At 40.6% G+C, this 20745-nt stretch overlaps 1 protein-coding gene across 3 annotated transcripts in view; it reads right to left on the bottom strand.

The window, feature by feature from the left end:
- Positions 1 to 970: 970 nt before the first annotated feature.
- Positions 971 to 20745, bottom strand: part of DPH5 (diphthamide biosynthesis 5) — a 28150-nt gene continuing 8375 nt past the window's right edge. For all 3 annotated transcript variants that reach the window (XM_054037308.1, XM_054037307.1, XM_054037306.1), the window contains 5 exons: positions 18548 to 18656; positions 6503 to 6623; positions 4039 to 4078; positions 2884 to 2987; positions 971 to 1214 (listed from right to left, as the gene is read on the bottom strand). In XM_054037308.1, coding sequence (XP_053893283.1) covers positions 991 to 1214; positions 2884 to 2987; positions 4039 to 4078; positions 6503 to 6623; positions 18548 to 18656 — 598 coding nt within the window. In that variant the 3' untranslated portion in view covers positions 971 to 990. The remainder of the gene's footprint in view (positions 1215 to 2883; positions 2988 to 4038; positions 4079 to 6502; positions 6624 to 18547; positions 18657 to 20745) is intronic.

Below are 20745 nucleotides of genomic sequence, written 5' to 3'. Positions count from 1 at the left end.
TAATCTTTTTTCTACTTGAATGGTTTAAGTAAAACGTTTCATCTGATGTATTTGAAAAAGATTTGGGATCAAATTTCCTTTCAATAAAACTTGGTTTAAAAAAAAACTCTGCATGTGTATTTTCTGATTTGACTAGCTGGCAAGTAAGGATCTTGAAAGTCCATGTTGTAGAGCTGATGTTTGAAGAACTACCTCCCAACCTGTGGCACAAACCATGTGGCTTCTTCTATTCCCTGCCATTTTCAGGTGATTAACAGTCACCACTTCAACAGATTCCTAGGCTGCAACGTTCTCACCTTTATTCCCTTTTCTAAGGTAGGGTTTATGGACAGGCCTATCTGTTTCCCATGACCCCCAGTTAATTTTTTTCCACATTCATTTCTCCAATTGCACACAATAGGCCAGATTAATTACATCTTTGAGTGCTAGGGTAGCCCAAACCCTTACACAGCTACTTGGATTGCCCTGGCATAGGTGATTCCTTGGGTGGTACAGTAGGACAGGAGCTAAGCACAGCAAAGTTTTGCAGAGCACTGATCCTGTTTTCTCCCTCATTTGGAGAATGTGGTACAGGTCCACCTTGTCCTAGTGGGACAGTGCACATGGTGTAGAGTGCACAGAGCTATTTTCCCCCACACACATACCCGGTTCATCCGAACTTCCCTCTGCACTGCCCAGTCAGAAGCCATTCCTCCCCTCCAGGGGTAGGTCTTCTGGCATTCATGATGCCCCTAGGAAGGGGAAGCTTCTCACCACAATGAGCTCAAACCTGTGAAAAGCTTCCTGAAACTAGCAGGACACTTTCCTTGCAGTACCATGTCTTCATCTGCAGAGTATGTGAACTCATGTTAGAGGGAATGTTTATGCTCCCATAGTGTTGTAGGTAGCAGAGTATAAGTCCACTTATGCTGTTTGTATGTTTAAAGTAAGGATGGAAAAACTAAATTTTAAAAATTGCCACAAAGCAGGGGACAGGTAAAGGCTCTTTATTCAAGTGTTCCTTTGGCATTCATTGTCTTCAGAGCTAGATTCATCCATAGCAAAGAGCTTAAGCATATCTATTTCCAGAGGATGCATATTGCCTGCTATGATCATGGAATGTAGTGGGCCACCTAGTTCTACTGTGGACATCTGTTGTAAGGTGCCCGAAGCAATTTTCTGATCCACGGCACCCACTCTTGCTAGGCCAACACAGAGTGTGTTCTCCGTAACTTCTACAAAAAAGAAAATGCAATTACAGGAAATAATTCATCTTTCATTTTCTAGAGAGCAAATTCAATCTCTTTATTGAGCAGTATTTGCTTCACTGAAAGTAATGATTGTATGTTACGTTTACAAAAGCATTGAATCTCAAGTTTCCAGTCTGATTTTAATCTAACACTTTAAAGCCAGGAGTTTTGTTGCACAGTGAGATGGAATTCTGTTATTTTGAGGAGATAGAGTACTCTAAGCTACATGCTGACAGTAGTTAGAATGGGCTGTGGCAAATACACAATAGAGGGGAGTTAGTTCCCTTCTCCATGTGAGTCCTCCTTTCAGTCAGTGCCAGCAGGATATGTCTAGGTGAGAAGACTACCTTACTTCGCACCCCTACTTCCAGACCTCAGCAGAGAGAAGTAAACTACTAAAGGAATAATGGTGGAGATTTGCTCTAAAATGTTGTCTTGTAAATAAAAATCAAACCAAATGTTAATAGAAATACAAGTGAATGAAGGCGGGGTTTGTTTTAGCTCTGCTCTCAGTAATAGTACAAATGTGAAGTAGCTACCTAATATATAGACATGGTAGAATTTGATTTTTTTTTATAACTGACGTACCAATAGTAGTTTAAGCATTTTCTCCAATTTTTAGAGTTCACAAAATTATGGGTTTTAAACATTTTTTTTTATTTATCTATTTAAAATTTTGTGGGGAGTGTCTGACAGTTGATGCCCAGATTCAAAAACTGAAAGCTTTAACTTCACACTGTCAACATATGTCAAAATATACACTGTAAATATTTTTAAATCAAACTACCTTCAAGCAGCATTTTTCTTTATCTGTAAATTGACAATGTAACTGTCAGCTTGTGTGTATATGATGAAAAAGACATCTACCAACAAATCTAATTCTTCCAAACCTCCTTATAAATGGAATTAAGCTGAATTTAGCCTGGGATAAATAAGAATTTGGCCAATAACTAGTGAAGTGACTTAGGTGTCTGTCATATGAAAATCTTGAAGTACAATTGTCTAAGGGGTTCACAGTACAGTTAAAGGGAAACTCAATGTTAAAATATTCTAACAGTTCTAAAAACCGGTGTAAATAAACGCTCCATTCTGATCCATTCAAACAGCTTCCCCTTGTTTAATCTGAGGGACCCAACGGAAAGATGAATGGTAGCACTGGTTTTCAAACTAGGGTAACTGTACCAGTTGAACAAGACTAAAGGGGGGAGGGATAGCTCAGTGGTTTGAGCATTGGCCTGCTAAACCCAGGGTTGTGAGTTCAATCCTTGAGGGGGCCACCTAGGGATCTGGGGCAAAATCAGTACTTGGTCCTGCTGGTGAAGGCAGGGGGCTGGACTCGATGACCTTTCAAGGTCCCTTCCAGTTCTAGGAGATGGGATATCTCCATGAATTTATTATTTATTTAAAGACCTTGACTATGCCTCCAGGAATTACTAACTTCCATTCACCAGTGCTCACTGCCTGCAGCATAGCTTGGGCTTTGCCAAACACATCTTGTGATCAGCTGACTAGGGTTGAAGGTAGCCCAGTTCCACTTCAGGTCAGGAGCTGCTCTAACGAATAGGAGCAGAGCAGTAGTAGAGACTCCTCAGTAAAGGTAGAGAAAGGGGAAGCCTAGAGTACTAGCACCTGGAAACAACTATTAAACGTGTACCTGGTTCTTCTCCTTGAAGCCTCCTATTTTGAACAATGGCAAGAAGCTGTTCTGCAGCTTGGTTCACACTCATGTACCGTGGTGATTCATAAATCTTCTTTCCTCTGTTAGAAAAAAACTAAAGTAATAACTACCTTGCCAACTAGTATTAAACCCAGAATACTAGGTTATTGTAATTCTCTCATTCCATTATCTCTATGGTACATTTCAGCTTTAACATAACCCATGTGGCTTAAGTAATCCATAGGCTTTGTGGTAGGCCTTGGGGGTTGGGGGGTTAAGGTGAATTTCAGCTCAATTGCAATCCCTGGGCTCCCTGCACACTTGTAAAGCAGCAGGGCATGATCTGGCTGATAGTTTGCTATCTTAAGATTCAAGTGAGACTGCTGGAAACTATACAGGGTCTGCACTTACTTTAGAAAAACAAAACTCAAATAATCCAATACGTTTCCCCAACAATCATCATGTAGGCAGATAATTACAAAGCAGAAATATATTCAATTATTCTCAAACACATTTCAGCTAGTTTGCCAATTCTAGCTACATTCAAGAAAAGTTTATGAATGTGAGTCTAGGCCAAAAGTTACAGCATGTCTCGCAGCAACAGTTTATAGACCCAGTTATAAAAAGATGGTTTAGAAATGACAAACTTCTTTGAGACAGCTGAATGACCTTAGTTAAACTAACACTATTAAAAATACTTCTGTTTGGTGTTAAGACAATGGAATGTCAATACTCCAAATGCAGTTTCTGGCCAGTGCACTGAGATGATTCAGAGCACTGTCTTGTTTTCAGCCGTTCATCTGCTTCAGGGAGAGAGACTATATTGTGCAAGATTGAACAATTATAAGACTTCATTCACTGAACAACCTCTTCTAGAAGGACCTAGTTAAGACAAAATGTTCTGTTTACTGAACACAATACCGAAAATTAGTGTGCAATTGCTGCAAACTAAGGGCTTGATCCCACTGAAATAAATGGCAAAACTCCCATTTATTGCAGTGAATGCAGGACCATGCCTAAGTACTTTATTTCATTACGAGTGAGCATCTAAGGAATGGGTGAGTGCAGCATTACTAAGTAGGAGGAAGGATCTTCAATCAGTTTTCATTAGAACATGCTGACAATATATTTATTTTCAAAATAGTGACTCACTTCATCAGGTTTTCCAGAGATTGCTCCTTTACTTTTATGTCTGCAGGATAAAAGTTATATTTATTAGACACAAATAAAGACATCAGAGGTACTGTAATCTTCTCACTCATCTTAATTGTCTAAATGGGTAAGGGCTTAATTAGTAGTTTAAATTAGCAGGTCTTTTCTGCTTTTCGTATACCAATATCTTAGCTATTGTAGGAACTACAAATGTGGATTTCTAGCCAAGTAGTATCCGCTCTATTCTGAGCTTCATATATTAGTTATAAAGAAAAACCCTTGTCCTTTCCTTTTATAAAGATGAAGTTTTACCTGGGATTGCATTACTTCTAGGATTCTAATGCAAATAACAATGTAAAACAGCCCTTAAAATAGTGCTTAAGTACTACAATGATGGGCACATTTGTCATAGGATTGAAAAATCTCAAAATGATACTGTTCTAAAATATTTAATCATATAAGCTTCTGAAAGCCAGATATATTGCATGCTTCATTCATAGATTCTAGGTTCAGTTGCACCTCGGTAGTCGGAAGGTAAAGCAGCATAACTGAAGGACAGTATTCACTTTAACCACCACACAGGAACCCAACTCATTAGCAGTTCCTTCCTGCTATAATTTCTGGATATGTGTATTTTATATACAGAGCAACTCTGCAATTTTATGGAGTCTCAGGCATCTGCATTATCTCTGACAGGCACTCAAGATCTACAATATGGAGCAGTGGAAATTATATACTCAACAGTAGAATGTTTGTTTAGTTTGTACTGACTGTCACAATTTTTGACTTGGTGTTCAAATCTTAGTGCATTACACTCACATACATAGACAGGAGACTTACATCACTCATCTTACATCTGAATTCAATGTGCAAAAAAGCTGTACAAAACCCGTAAAAGTTGGGGCATTTTTACAGTCTTAAAATAGCTGTTCAGAGTTTAGCATTAACTTCTGCCAAGGAAATTATGAGGAAAAGGTTTTTATAACAAGATCTGTGCATAACCTAGCCTTTTAACAAAAAATGTGGGAACTACAGCTACAATTTATCATAAGTTAAAGTTACAGTACTTCCAAATCAGAACCATATTCTAATAGCACTGTTTCTGTATTTTGCTTTTACTCATTCATGAAATATCCTTTAATGTAATTTGACTAAACAATCAATTAAAATAGACCACAACCAAGTGGTATTAAAGGAATGCTTATTTTGAAATTATCAGGTTTCAAATGTGACTTAAAATTAGATTTAACTCCCATACCTGCCATGAATTCTCCTCCCCACCCCACCGAACTTTGTGGTTTTGCAATGCTGCTATGTTAAAATCAACACAAAATGAGAAACCGTGCAAAGCATTAAGTGCTAACAGATGCAGAGTAAGTGAACCAAAAAAAAAAAAAGGGGGGGGGGGGAATCTCCCTCCTGCTTCCCTTCTTTAAGTTTAACTTGTAATAGAACTTAAAGTTTCTTTAAAGTTACCAAAAATCTGATTTTAACCACCTCTGAAATCATTTCTGTGCATTTGGAAAGTCAGCCAAATGTGTAATGACACTTGTACATTTAAATTGTTTCCAGACTAAGGTTCTTTCAACACTCACAGAATGCATGTTTTTACTTAAACTATGAATTTGTTAAGCACTGACAGCTCCCTCCTCAGCCCAAGAGACACGGAAATCGTCTTTCTTGAAGTGGTCACAAACCAAGGGCTCAAACCTGCACACTTTTAAGCATGTGTGTAATTTTATGCACACAAACAGGCCCATTGAAGCCAATGGGACTATTTATCATGTTATTAGAGTTATACACAGGCTTATGTGTTTCCAGCATTGGTGTTTAAGATTTGGATTTACAGGAGAGGGGTAAATAAAAAGATCAGACAAAACAATGTGAGCTACTGAGGAGGTTGCTAATTTAAAATCAGTCATCTGTTTTAGATCCTTGCTTTACAGTGTTTTTGAATATTACAATGTAACCTTGTCACTCTGTAAATGTCTTCAGACTAATGAATGTTATATTAGAAGATGAAAATCATTTAATCAAATACAATAAATTTGGCTAATACGACATGCCTCTTCCAAGATGAAGTCTATTAAGGTCTAAACTACTAAAGTAAAATGACACTTGCTAATTACTGCAACCTGATTTGGATCTTGAACAGGAGATACACTTGTCCTTAAACTCATGCTGCATTTTAACAGCATAGGCGGATCTCTGATCCTTGTTGAATTCTATTGAAGCACAGGGTTTTATTGATTTCTCTACTCTTTAGAAATCGCAGGCCACAGTGAAACAAGATAGGGCTAGTAAAGCTATTCTAAATTCACAAAAGCAATACACAAAGGATGCAATTTTTGGTATATTTTCTTCAATTAAAAACTTTTTTCTTCTAAATTTATTACATTTATCACCATAGCCTCTGGATGTTGTACAAGAAAGTGATTACAGAACAAAGACAGATGACCCTTACCAAGTAAGCACAGCGTGTGCATTCCATTCTGCTTGTTCTTCTGAATCTTGTCAAAAAAGCTTTCTGGTTTCCACGTATCCGTCCAGAAAACTATAGAAACTGTTTCTCCAAAGTTGTACAACTTAAAAAAACACACACACACACAAGCAAAGAAGAAATTACTTAAGTGTGGATTACAAAGAGTTTCTATACATTAAATATTAGGAAATTAAGGTTTGACATAACTAAAAGCTAAGAAGTCTTGAGCGTGTTTAAGGATGGAGCATCAGCTAGAACTAAGGCACCCTTATATAAAAGGGTATTTTCTAAATGATTTTGTTGCACGTGCAGGAAAGAATAAATTAATACCGCCTTTTAAAAAAGGTGTCCTGTTCTCCCCTTGCCACACTGTAACTCCTTGGAATGGTCTAATGCATTAACAAGACTTTGTTTTTGCTTTGTATCTAAGCCTGTAACAAAGTTTCCCTCTCTGCTATGGAATAGGAGATTTACTACTGTTCTGTCACCCTCCATGCAGGCGATGCACGTTAGAGAATGAGTAGTGAGACTGCCTCCTAAGGCTTGTATCCAGCTCTTTATTCTGGTCACCATTCTTCATTAACTTTCAATATTCCTTCTACACTTAAAAAGACCCAATCATGTAGTCCTTATTCCGGCAAAATTCCCAGTTAAGTCAAGGTGGACTGGGCCCTTTGGAAAGACTGAAGCAAAACTGTAGGTATCTGGTAGATTGTTTCCTAAATCTATAAGGAAGCAGGTAGGCAGCCTCCAATAATGCTGTAGCATCTGCATTCCTGTGTAATGTTTCTACAAGCCTTGGGATAAATTATTCTTGAAATATTTGTATTAAAATAGTGCTCAGAGGATGAGTGTGCTATATATGAAGATGTTGTCCCTGTGCAAAAGAAGTTAGAATCCAATACCATAAGGATCAGAGGACAGGGGCTACAGACAGATATATTTTGTGTGCGCACACACCCACACACACACAATTCTAGAGACAGTGGCAATTTCATTCACTTGTCCCTCAGTCTTGCCATCATTTATTGGTTGTCTTCTCACAGTAATGGGGAAGGTGGGCCATGGGAGATATTTGATATAGTTCTGCAGATAGTTCCAGATGGGCATTGTAAAAGGCAGCATAAAATAGAAATATTTTACTGAGATGTAATTAAATGCAGAATTTGGCCTGCAAATCTATTACTGGTGGTGATGCATACAAAGGAAATAACTCAGCTTGGCTTTAAGGTCCCAGGTTGAGTTTCAGGGCTGGGAGTTGGAAAACATATTTATGCATCTACACTAAGTTAATTTGATCTGGAAGGCAGCAGAGGCAATAAACACCAATCTTGATCTCTTTACTGTCTCACCTCAAAAGGTAGAAACACATCTTCAAGACCCTGCCTTAGCCATGCTGTGGTCAGTACAGGTCTAGGGTGGGACAACAAAGGTGGATTTGCAGTTACCTGATATGGGGCCTGGCTCCAGCCCTGGCCATGTCCTCTTTTCTCTCTATCCCATGGCCACACACCCCAACTGCTCCCCTTACTTTAAATCCTACACCGAAGCAAAGGAAGAAGTGCAGTCCCCCTGTCTGCTAGAAGCAGATGAAAGTCCCTCCTCCTATCCCAGGCTTGGAAGAGCATCTCTTAACTCCCCAACTATTTCTTCTCTGCCACCCTTCCCTGGCTCCTAGCTACAGGGGGCAGACAAGAAATTAAATAGATTGAAATTGGTGTGTGTATGTGCGCGCAGAGCTCTTTTCAAGCCTGGGACAGGAGGAGGAATTCCCATCTGCTTTTAGCAGAGAAGGGGGAGCTGCACTCCGTCCTCTGCTACCCTTTCTTTAAACCTTACACAGAAGACATTATGGTGGTTCTATGCCAGCTGGGGATTTCCCTCTGGCCATTTCAGCCATGAACACAGATCCTTTGCACTGCCAGAGCACCACAAAGTGACCAGAGGGCACCAGAGAATGAGGTCTGCTATTTCAGCTTGGACTTTTGTAATGCTTCAAAGCAGAAACAAGTTAGTTTTCTACGGAACTGGTGCCCAAAGGTTACCCATTCATTCTGATAGGAGGACAGTATGTTCAATGATTCTTGGCATATTACACAAACTATTTCCTCATTTAAATATTACACTTCAGTAACTCAAAGACATTAACCCATACTTCACATTTCATAACCATGAGGTCCTGCTGGTAAACTCCAGGATACATATACATCTTTTGGACCTTCATTTTAAATGAAAGACCTTTCATATTGTCCTCCTATCAGAATGAATGGGTAACCTTTGGGCACCATTTCCGTAGAAAACTAACTTGTTTCTGCTTTGAAGCATTACAAAAGTCCAAGCTGAAATAGCAGACCTGATTCTCTGGTGCTCTCTGGCCACTTTGTGGTGCTCTGGCAGTGCAAAGGATTTGTGTTCGTGGCTTAAATGGCCAGAGGGAAATCCCCAGCACCTGTTTTTGCACCACTGGCCAGCATGGAAATTGCTTTCAGAGGCAACACAAGGCACCACTGTATTACTGGGGGCACAACCATCCATGTCATTTATACCCCTGTATGAGTTAGATTTTGAGAGAAATGTCCTTATTTTTACTGCATGTGCCTTTCTGGTGGTCCCAAAACATTTAATAATCCTTCTTAGAAATGAAGGAGAGGGGGATAAACAGGAGAAAATTACTTTTGGCAATTCACTGGTATACTATCATTTTGGAAATGCTGTGGGATCGAAGCATTAATGGAGTCTACTGTTGTGTTAAATTGAGGACCTCAATAAATTTCAGCTGTTGTGCATGCAAACATTTGTATATGCACAGGCAAAAAATTTCCACCCACATCGTACATCAGCACATACTTGGACACTACTCCTGTGGCAGAACAAGCCTACATAAGTTTGAAGAAACATTATTTGTAAGCTAACTTGCATATTTAATAAAACTAGTATTTTAACTCTTTCTTACACCCTGATATGGTACTTTCTTGGCTCAAGAGTCTCTGATACATGAGGCTGCTATACTATATTATGCTATTATTTCTGCCTCTTGAAATCCAGCATAAAGCAAATGATTCACAAGAAAAGCCTTAGTGCAGAGGGACCAATAGATATTATTAAACAAACAACACTAATATCTTAAAAGGATCCTCCTCTGTGCAGATTTCAACCAGAAAGAAATCAAACTGAGTCTTTCCATTGACCTCAATGGATCAGGACCTAGAAATCAAAATGTAAAACTTGATGTTGTTGGCACATAGCTGTAAAACCATTGCAGTTTTCATATTCAATGTGTATTTTGTACAGAACAAAACAAATGAGGATCAAACACTCTGTTCTGAGCTTTTTTAAGCAGAAACTTACGACAGCCGGAACAACATCTTCAACGAACCAATCAGACATAAAATGGCTATCACAACAATAATCCTTTAAGAAGGAAACAAATTAATTTCTGAGCAATCTTGATAGTGCTGTGTCCTTTATTAAACACTGCCTGGCATTTGGGGAGGAGGGATATCTTGTATGTGAGAGCTTTCAAATATCTCAAGTATCACACACTTGCACTGAACATCAGATTTATTAGATTCCTGTCCTATGGTCACAGACACAACTGGAATTTCAACAGAGGAAGGCACTACATTTGGACCTAGTGGATGGAAGGGCAGGCCTTTCAAATCAGAAGCAGTAGAGACAAATCTGTCTCCCTCTTCTCTAATGTTCAAAGTCTTCATGGGAAGCTTCCAAAAGCAGCATCTTCAGAAATGTGAGAAACTTCACGTGCTTGTAAATGTTTGAAACAAATCTTTTCTATGATTATCTGTTACAGTACAACTACTAAAAGCCAGGAAGAGCAGCCAGGTCTCCTGACTCCCAATCCAGTGCCTGATCCACTAGACCCGACTGCCTCCCACAAAATGCATCATAAAGCAGTGTAAAGAAGGTGGTCAGTTTCCCCCATTCTTCAAGCTTCACTTTGTTTTGTCCCAGCATAAACTGCAAATATATTTAGTGCTTTCTATTTTATTTACATACTTAAAATGAAAGAAAAGCAAACCACTTTTTGTACCAAAGACTAGGGAGCTACAGTTATTTTGTACCAGTATTTTTAAACATTGCAGTTCAGCTGTTGGGCTAAATATAAACAAACTGCAAAGGTGGAATGAAGCATATTAGAGAGAATGGGCTACATTCTAATCTCAGTTACAGAAGTTTAAACCCACTGAAGACTTCAACCTTCAGTGGAATTACTCATCATTCACACTGGTTTAAATTAGATCAGAATCTATCCTACTGTGGTCCAAACCATAAGAAACTCTTCTTAGTGTTGTGGCCAAATAGCTAATGAACACAAAGCATGAAAAGGAAGGAGCAGAAGCTAAGTAGGGAAAAGTAAACGAAAAAAACATTTTTCTTTCCCCCTCAAACACAGTAGTGTACTAAAACAAACAGCAGAGAAGGTGCAATTTAACATTCAAGACCACTAGTGCACCAGCTGCAGAGAAACAAAGAAAGAAATATTTCAACATTGCAAAGGTTTATTTTTACAGCATCTTTTCCCAGAATTATTGCTGCATCAACTGTAACCATGACACTGCATTTTGTCAATTATGTACGCTGTCTCCTTTCTTGAAATTTCAAAACAGCTTTAGAAGCTGTTCAGAAAATGGGTTACTCACCAGGAACATTTCAGGAGGTGAATACAAAAGGATTCTTGTTGTTAAGTATTTTAGACCCAAACCTGCAGCTCTTATGCATGTGCAGACTCCCAGTAGTCTGAAAGGGAATTGACCAATATGCAACTAAGGGCTACCTTTGATCTCCTTTGCTGTGTTGAGAATCACAGGTTATATGATGGGACGTTCTTATAGGGTAAGAATATACTGCAACTGCTACCATTATGGAGTCTAGTCCTGGGAGATGTAAGTGAAGCTCAACTCACACTGAAGTCAACAAGGCTACTCCTGGCCCCAGTGATGTAAGTAGAAACAGGTCAATGGGCATTAAGGGCCACTCAGAACCTTGCATCATAGGATCTTAGTGCTTACTTGCTGGTAAACCCTGCTGCAGAACGTGATTCCCTTTCCTTCATCTTTGGTATCAGGACTTTGGCTGTGATACTACACAATGTTCATCCTTAAAAAAGGAATTTTTTGCCCTTGATACCCGATTCCCCCAGGTATTCCTCATACCAAAGGAGGCATACTGTGCTAATATCTAATAACTAGGGGCAAGGTTGGGAAGTTCAAGGGTAACCACTGTAGCTACAGTCCTGTCAGCAGAGGTAAGTTGCTGATGACTTTTGGCCATTTAAAATGAGCCTTAGTCTAAGGCTTATCATTCACACCGTCTTTCCCAGTTTTATAAAACTGCAAGCATGGAAAATTAAACTTTTACTTAACATGCTGTTTCTGCATCGCACACAACTGAGCTAGAATTCCTGGGAGCTGTCAGGCATAGAGAATGGAGATGTGGGGAGATGGCTGCCAAGCTGGAGAAAGAGCATTGAATGTGATTGTGTTCTGCATCCTATGGCTGATGCTACCCAGCAGCCATGGCTTTCAACCTAGTAACTTTAGACAAAAGAACCAAGGGAATTCTCTGTCTCTGCTGAGATGCCTTCCCTGTTGGTGCTCGGGAATGGCTTCCACATGAGCAGAATGGGACACAACCGTAAGAGGATTAAGAGCCTCCTTCCATTGAGAGCATTTGAAGGATACAGGACTTAATCCAAAAGGGTAAAGTCACCTTAGAGGCTCTGGTACCCTTCTTAGGCTCTTCATATATAGAGACATCAGATCAAGATATCTCCCACCTCTCGCCCGTATTAACCTGAAAGACAGTTGCCAAATTCTGCCTGGTAAGTAGATTTTCTGGGTCAGATTCAGTGGTGACAAATGGTCCTGTAAGTTACACAGCACATGTAAGCAATAAAGTAGGATAGCTTGCACTGAACTAGCATTTAGAGGGTGTGCAAAACAAGTGCTAACTTATACAATGAAGGCTCAGGGCATTTAGCAGGAAAACCAACTGGAGACAGTAAGATAAATTTGTTTACTATTTTACATCAATGAAAAATGTTTTGTATTACATTTCTCCCATTTGAAGGAAGACAGATGGTCATGTGGTTAAGGCATAGAATGGAGTCAGGAAATAAGAGTTCTATTTCTACAAGTCCTGCAGGCTTCCTGTGCGACCTTGGGCAAATCTCATAACTACTGTTTGCCTCAGTTTCCCATCTGTAAATAATACTTCCCCTACAGGACATGAGTGTTGTGAGGTTTATTAATTCCTCGCAAAGTGCTTAGATACTATAGAAGTGAGCACCACAGTTCTGTATTTGTATTTTTCAGTGATAGGTTAAAAAGTAAACCTACTTCATAGTGTAGTTACATTTGTAAATTTTAATTGGAGAGCTAGTAACTGAAAATAATCGGTGTAATTAGTTGCTGAGGGATCAAGGAAGACAGACATTTATTCAGATCTACATGAAACTGTTCTGAAGGCTAATTGGATTTACCTTGCAAAAGGGCCAGGACATGAGGCATTTTTCCTAGTTACCTTTTAAAAAAATGCTTATGTACTTAGCAATGCTGTTTTCTCAGAGCTGTGTGTCTCTTCTTACTCTAGCTGTCAGTCATGTTAGTCAGTACACTCCCAAAAAAAAGAGAGAGAGAGAGAGAGAGAGATGAATAGCACTAGTTGAAGGATGAAGGCTGAGGGCTTAAGCAGCTCTACTGCAGCTCCTAAACTAGGGAAGGGAGGTTATGCAAAAGGACCAGTTTGAGCCATGACTTCCAGAAAGGCCTTTAGCAGCGTAGCAAGGACATGCAAGGAAAAGGACAGTAACGCACTGCATACTGCAGGCAGCCTAGATCTGGACTACTTCCCATGCACTGGCTCTTTAGAGCTGCTTCTTGAGGCACACCAGGGCATTCATTTAGTTTTGGTCCTATGAACAGGGAAAGAATCTCCCTTTCAAATGGTATGGGGATTATACATTTAGGGTGGTGCATGAAGTGTGCACGCAAGGCCAATTTTCAGCTAGTTAATGGCGACAGTAATTGGATGTGGTTGCCAAAAGCAACACTCTGATAAAACTAGAGCAATTTGCTTATGTTTTTCTTTCTCCATCTATTCCAAGTCTCTCACCCTTAGTTGGTCCCTTCCCTTGTTCTTCTGTTCTCTCTCCCCCTACTCTCTGGCTTTTGTTAGTCAACCTCTCCCCTACTGTCCCCCCTCTTTGTAGGTCCCAGTTTTTATATCTGTGCCCACAACTTGTCCCCTGCTTCACAGTTCAATGCTACAGCAGCTTTTTATTACAGCATTCAGGGGAGGAGAAAATTGAAAGCCATTTTTGCCCCAGCAGTTGGCCTAACAGTGAAAAACTGAGCAAGGGAAGAGCTGAAGCCTGTAGAAGGAACAACAAAGAACTCCTCCCTTCCTTCTACCTACTGGCTACATGGACTAGAACAGTGGTTCTCAACCAGGGGCCGCAAGCAGGTTTCAGATGGTCCGCCAAGCAGAGCCAGTGTTAGACTCACTGGGGTTCAGGGCAGAAAGCTGAAACCCCACCGCATGGGGCTGAAGCCTTAAGCCCTGCCACCCGGAGCAACTTATCTTTGCTGTGCCCACTGTGGCATGAGGCCCTGGGTAATTGCCCTGCTTGCTACCCCTTAATGCCGGCCCTGGCTTTTATATGCAGAAAACCAGTTGTTGTGGCACAGCTGGGCCGTGGAGTTTTTATAGCATGTTGGGGGGAGGGGGGAAGGAGGGGAGGCTCAGAAAGAAAAAGGTTGAGAACCCATGGTGTAGACTCATGGGAAGAAATGGGGCTGAGGCCATGCCTCTTTCCCCAAGTAGGTGAGCAGGGGGAGAGCTGAGGTCACAGGTTCCCAATACGGCCAGAAGTACAGCTCAGCTGCTTGGGCGGAAGGCTGCAGTGCTCCAGCAGACACCAACAGAAGTGCTATGTGAGGGCTTTAGAGTACACTCCTGTGGGACTACACTCCCTCCCCAGTCTCTCTGGCGGGATCATTCTACATGCACAGATACAGAACTGCAGGGCCTTTAGAATGGTGCTTAGTGCCAATAATTGTGATACAACATTAACAAATACCACTGAGACCATCCATGAATCCAGTGGTACCAGGTTTAAGTGGCAATTCACATCCGAGGCACTTTCCCAGCTGTCTTGTTTTTCTGATTTTGGAAAAATAAAAAGGAACATTCTCCAGATCTTGAACAAAAGCCTGATACGACAACCAGTATGGCGGAGCACAAAACAGGGTGGAGAGATGGGCACAGGAGGGATCTAGAGACTTTGGCACAACGTAACTAGTGCTTGTAGCTGTCTTGCAATGTGCCTAACTCACCCAGCTCTCAAAAAAGCTCTAGCCAACTGTACCAGAAACTGCAGCAAACAAGCTTTTTGGAAGCTCAGCATTAAAAGGTCCTTTTTATTTTATTTTATTTATAAAGGGGGAGGTCTTGCCCCTTTAATGTGATATGAACCAATGCAATAGCTTCTTTAACATTTTTAATAATCTGTTATCATAGGGATTCTCCATATCAGCAGCACCGATCTGGACTGCCTGGCAGAGATGTTTTCAGAGTGGATGCACATTTTTCCTTCCAAAATATTTTACTTTTAATGAGCTTTTTATGTACAAAATAGCAAAAACTACGTTTCTGCTCCTTCAGTCCCAGAAACAGTAAGTCCAACCCTAGCTCATGCTCTGATCTGTAATTTGTAGCTTATGGCAGCACCTTTATAGAAATCAGTACACAAAAAGAGATGTATGGTACCAGAATGCTTTCTCCATGAACTTCATTGTAAGAATATACAATTAACTGCACGTTATGCTTCACAGAAAGCACTGAACATTGGTCTGATCATATAGGAGACACATTCTTTTGTGAGCAGCTTGAGCAGTAACTGCATTTCATCCAGACAGAGTCTAATCAGCAGCTACAGCTCATTGTTCTGAAAACCATAAGTACAATCTATAAAGGTGTTTCCTGTTTTTCACTAGTAGAGTAAGAAGTTTTGTATCAAGATCAGAATAAAAGACCAAAAAAAAAAAAAAAAAAAAAAAAACTGTTCTGTGGTCAAGTATGTATAAGAGGAATCCCTGCCATACCCAAAATGCTTCAAAAAAGCAACTGCTCCTAAAACAAATGAAATAAACTTATGACAGGAGATAATTATGAAAATAAAGAAGTGGAGAGTTTTAAGGGATGATGGAAGTAACAGCTACAATGTTTAATAAATGAGAAGTGCCTTGTCAGCTTTGCTCTCCCTTCATTATTTGTTTGCTCCCTCAAAGAACACTGAAGATTTAAACATTCAGCTGGTTACGATCCTGTAATATAACATGATCATGATTTCCCAGGGTGCTTTTCACAAGAACAGGAATATGTTGATTTATGAGAGGGGAGCACCTCCCAGGTTAGGAAGGAAAAAGACTATTGCCAGGATGAATAACCCCATGTTTCCGTCATGGTAGGTTCCCCCAGCACTGGATAAAGAAAGTAAAGACAACCCTTGAAACATGCATGTGTGGTCTAGGATTGTTTTAAGGGCGGTCCTGATTAGAAACTGCCTCTCTGTCGCAGCATTAGATCCTGTCTCCCTGTACAACTGCTACAAGGTAGGACAAACTTTCAGAAACACTACAGATTTTTAATATAGACACCTGCACTGTCAGGGTTTGGACTGGAGGGTGGGACCTGCAGTTTTTCTCCGAATGGCACAGAAAGCAAGACCATCCTATGCTAACGAGTAGTAGGAATCCACTGCCAGCTCTTAACTGTAGAAGCAGGCTGTTTACCATAATAAAGCAGATAGGGTAAGGAGCCAACTCCTGTGCTACCCTACCCATAAAGTGCAGCCATGTGACGCCTGCCAACGTCTACTGCATATGTAGATTTTAACACCAAAAGTATACTTCCTTCCTAAAAGATAATCTGACCTCTCCTTTCAACAACAGGCAGGTGTTGTGAGAAAGTACTCATGGGGAGAATCATCACATTGCGAAGGTCACGGGTTGTGTTCCCTGTGGGCAGGCATACACTACAATTAACATTCACATTTCAAGAATGGTGCTGTTGAACCAGCAGTTAAGCATGAGAGCCCACAGGGCTCAGACATTTCTATCACTGTGGGTATGTGTACAATGGAACTGGAGGTATAATTTCCACGTCAGGTAGACATACCCAGGTTTTGATTGAGCTAGTGTACTAAAAATGGCAGTGTAGCCGTGGCTGTGGGGGCAGAGGGATGGGTTAGCCACCTTGAGTACACACCTAGGGTTTCAGATGGGATTGCATTTGGCTTGGCAAGCCTGTCCCACTGCCTGTGCAGCCACAGCTACACTGCTATTTTTTTAGCACACTAGCTCAATCAAAGCAATCATGGGTATGTCTAACCGCCTTGGAAATTATACCTCCAGATCCAGTATAGACTTACCCTGTGTCATGAAAGTCTGCTCAAAGCTAAAGCCTATGCCATATCTACCACTGGTACAGCTGTGCTGTTGCTGGCAACTACTGAAATATGGCTGCTAGTATTTCTGATCTAACTTTGGCGGTATCGGTTATTTCTGTTAAAACAGACGGCTCTCCCTTCTTTAAGCTAGAAAGGACTTCTTCCTTCTGAGATGGAAGTGCCCTGGACATGCATCTAATCGCTTGTTTATGCCCTGATCCTCCAATTGGTTCCGCGTAAGCAGACCCCTATGTTCACATACAGCCTCAATGGCTCTTCACAGGGGGGCTACACATGTGCAGGACTGAGGCCTACAATGGCAAGTTCCTTGGGGACAGAGTAGGGGTAGGGCTGAGCACACTGCCAATGCTCATCATTAACAAGAAAAACAAAGGGGAAAGTTGCAGATAGCTAATATATGTATGATTAGTGACAATACATGTTAGACTAGCATTTTTCCTGTAAGAAAGGCAGAGAGTTTTCTGGACATCTATGAAAGGAAGCTGCCCCATACCAGACCTACAGTAGTTACATGGCTTGAAAGCTGTTTATACTGGACACTAACTTATCCCACGATTGAGTCAGGGAGTTCCTGTGAGTTTTCCAGCCAACCAACACCCATTTTCCCTATATTCATAAAATAAAAATATTCCAGCTTCCGCCTTGCAGAGTAGAATTATTTTCTTTTCTTCCCTTGAAACTATGTAGCTGCCAGCAGCTGATTCTCTGATTGGAGAAACTGGGACAGGGACAGGAGCAAGGAGGGGAACATACGGAAGATTTTACAAGACAGGCAGAGCAGATTATGAAAGAAATTTAAAAACATTAAAGAAAATAGGTCTCTACTTTTCTGAGCCTCCAAGACCCAAAGTAACCAATCTATGGGACATGCAATAGGCTAATATCTATAAAAAAAAATAAAAAAAAGTATTCAGGTATGTGGCTCTCATCCTTGCATTCCCCTAATAAAACAAAAATCAAAGATCCTTTAGCTGTTGGCAAACATGCAGGAAGATTAAAGAGGTGAGGATCAACTCAGGAGGGAAGGAATGTGTCTGATGCCAAATTTTTGACATAATTTTTAATCTGGGTTTGGGATAATACACAGAATCATGTATGTACCCATTTTATTTCCATTGATAGTATATTTCTCAAGGGGATAACAACTTTACCTTAGCAGATGATCACCAGTAGGAACAGTAAGCTGATAGGGCAAAACAATTATCATACGCACACAATGCTTTACATATGAAATACATAGAAAATACTGCCTAGTTTTGTTTGTGGGGGAGAGAAACCAGAATTGTCACCCATTTACTCACATGTGCATCAATACAAATAGGCATTTTGCCTCCCAAATGTTAAGTTACATAATGATAAATGCATGGAACACTCTGAAAAGGAAATGTTAACATATTCTGAAAACTGGCCAGAATTTCCACAGCTGTCTTCCTTAAAAGTTTAGATAGCGTCATGCAGCCCTTCCATAATGTCAGAGCGGTAGAGACTGCTGATTCTAATATTAACAATTGTAGAACAGTACGTATAAGAGTTACCTGTAAACCACAGCAGCCCACTGCATTCATAATGGAAGCATTATGAATAACCCTGTATGGAATCCCAAGCTTTACTGCACGCAGAACAAGATCACTGTGTGTTGTGGCCCTGTGGTAAGGAAGGAATGGGTTAGATTGACAAAATACACTGACTGAGCATAACCATCAACATAGCTTGTTTGGAAAGTAAAATTAAAATGCTTCATGAGTAAAGCTATGCAGCATGCCAAGAGGGCAGTGGTAGTAAGGACTTTACTCTGACTTTACCATAACAATAAGTAGCAAAAAAAAGGGCTAAAAAGCACAGGGACCCACATGAATTTCACAGCTCCCAATTGCTTTCTCAAAGTTAAAACTGCAACAGTAGCATGTTTATTACTTTTTAAAGTAACTTTTGATAGCAACTTAAAGAGGACAGTTCCATTTGTCCTTTGTCTTTTGCAGGTATCTGCTGGATGTCTGTTGAATAGCAAATGTCAGCTAAGCTTAGCACAGAGAACTTGGGCGTAACTCCAGTATTCCTACAATTAATGTGCAACCAGGCCATCTCACATTTGCACTGAGAGCCTGTGAAAACACGTTCGAAAAAAAGCACTACACAGTATACAGAACATGTTTTAAAGATTTACACATATTGTATACACATGTATACAGTAGCTATATATTAACCTTGGAAAAGCCAAGCTTGGCTTTTAAAACTATTCTCTTTTATGTATTTATGTACTGAAACCCACAAGACTCAGGGAAAATGCATTAGGATATATAAACAACATGCAAATTCATTCCAGAAGTAAGCAGGAGCGATCCCCTTTGAAACTTACCACAAGCTGAATTTGGCTTAACATACCCATCAGTCAACATGCAACCTGCATCTTCACACTTGGACAAAACTCTGAGTCAGGTTAATTGGAGCTTTGCCCAGAGGAAGAACTGCAGGCTTGAGTTCCAAGTATGAACAGCATCAGAAGCACAAATAGATCCAAGTTAGTCTTATTTTTGAATTGCAACATTTTAAAATAAATTAATTTTTATTTCAAATGGTACATGTGCATGTTAAGATGTTTAAGAAGTACTGTACTCTCCACATTACATGTGAAATGTGGCAATGCATTTAAATAAGAAAGCTGTCAAATCTGTACAATTGCTTCAGCTGTCTCCTTTTCAACAAAGATACCTCAGTCAATGCTGCCCATTCCATAGAGGGAAACAGGGAAAGTATTAGTATCTGGCTGAGCTGAGTAATTACATAGGAGGGTTGTTTTAGCCCTGACATCCTCTGTCGTTCAAGCTGAATTCTCATGGAGTTCCCTCAATCCCTGGCCTGACCATTTCCCAACCTTAGTGCATTTTTGTTATGCAACTACTTTGCCAGCTCAAGTGCATAGATACGGACACAGAAATGTGGCAGCAGCTGATGGGGGTGGGAGGAAGTGTCCGTTTTTTTAAAATACGATAAAGGCTCATTCATCTACAGCAGATTAACTAGTGGAGTCTGAATTATGGGAAATCAGGAAGTATTGCTAGAAATAGACTGCAACACCTAGGAGAACAGCAGTAAGGTAATCTAGACTTAGAATAGCTCCCTCATTAACTGCAAAACTCTCTCTTATGCCCCCCCAACCCTTCCATGAGCAAAGGATACCCAAGCACATCTGCTGAGGGAGAGCAGGAGGCTGGTTCTTCAGCCTTGTCCCGTCTCTCCAGATCCATGGCATGAGGGCTCTGGAGACTTTGTGGATCTGCTAATAGAGAATCAGGGGAACAGTTGGCTTTATTTACTGAAATCTGCTCCCACTAGGCCCCTCTACAAGGGCTGCAGCACAGCTGCAGGAAGTGTGCTCACATATGGGGACTCGGCCAATTGCAGCAGGGGGCCTGAGGGAGTCAGTCCTCTGTGCCCTTGTCTACACTACCACGTTCCACACTACTGGTCAAGCACCAGTAGCATCTTCACGGGCAATTATGGAAGCAGTTGCATAAACTGGATGCAGGTGGGCATTTATTTCAGTCACCACATTGTCTGACATGGTGCTAAAAGTTGCCTGGTTTCCATTAACACATTCTACCAATATTGCAGACACAACTGCGAATGGATCAGTGGTGGGGGAAAAGAACTGAAAAATTCCAGTGTAGCTGCCCCTTGTGTGGTGCCTTTGTATCAGCAGGATGGGACATCCCTTACCTGTGGGGCTGAAAGG

Source organism: Malaclemys terrapin, chromosome 8 (assembly GCF_027887155.1).
Source record: "Malaclemys terrapin pileata isolate rMalTer1 chromosome 8, rMalTer1.hap1, whole genome shotgun sequence".
Lineage (NCBI taxonomy): Eukaryota > Metazoa > Chordata > Testudines > Emydidae > Malaclemys > Malaclemys terrapin.
This window is presented reverse-complemented; position numbering and strand designations above follow the sequence as displayed.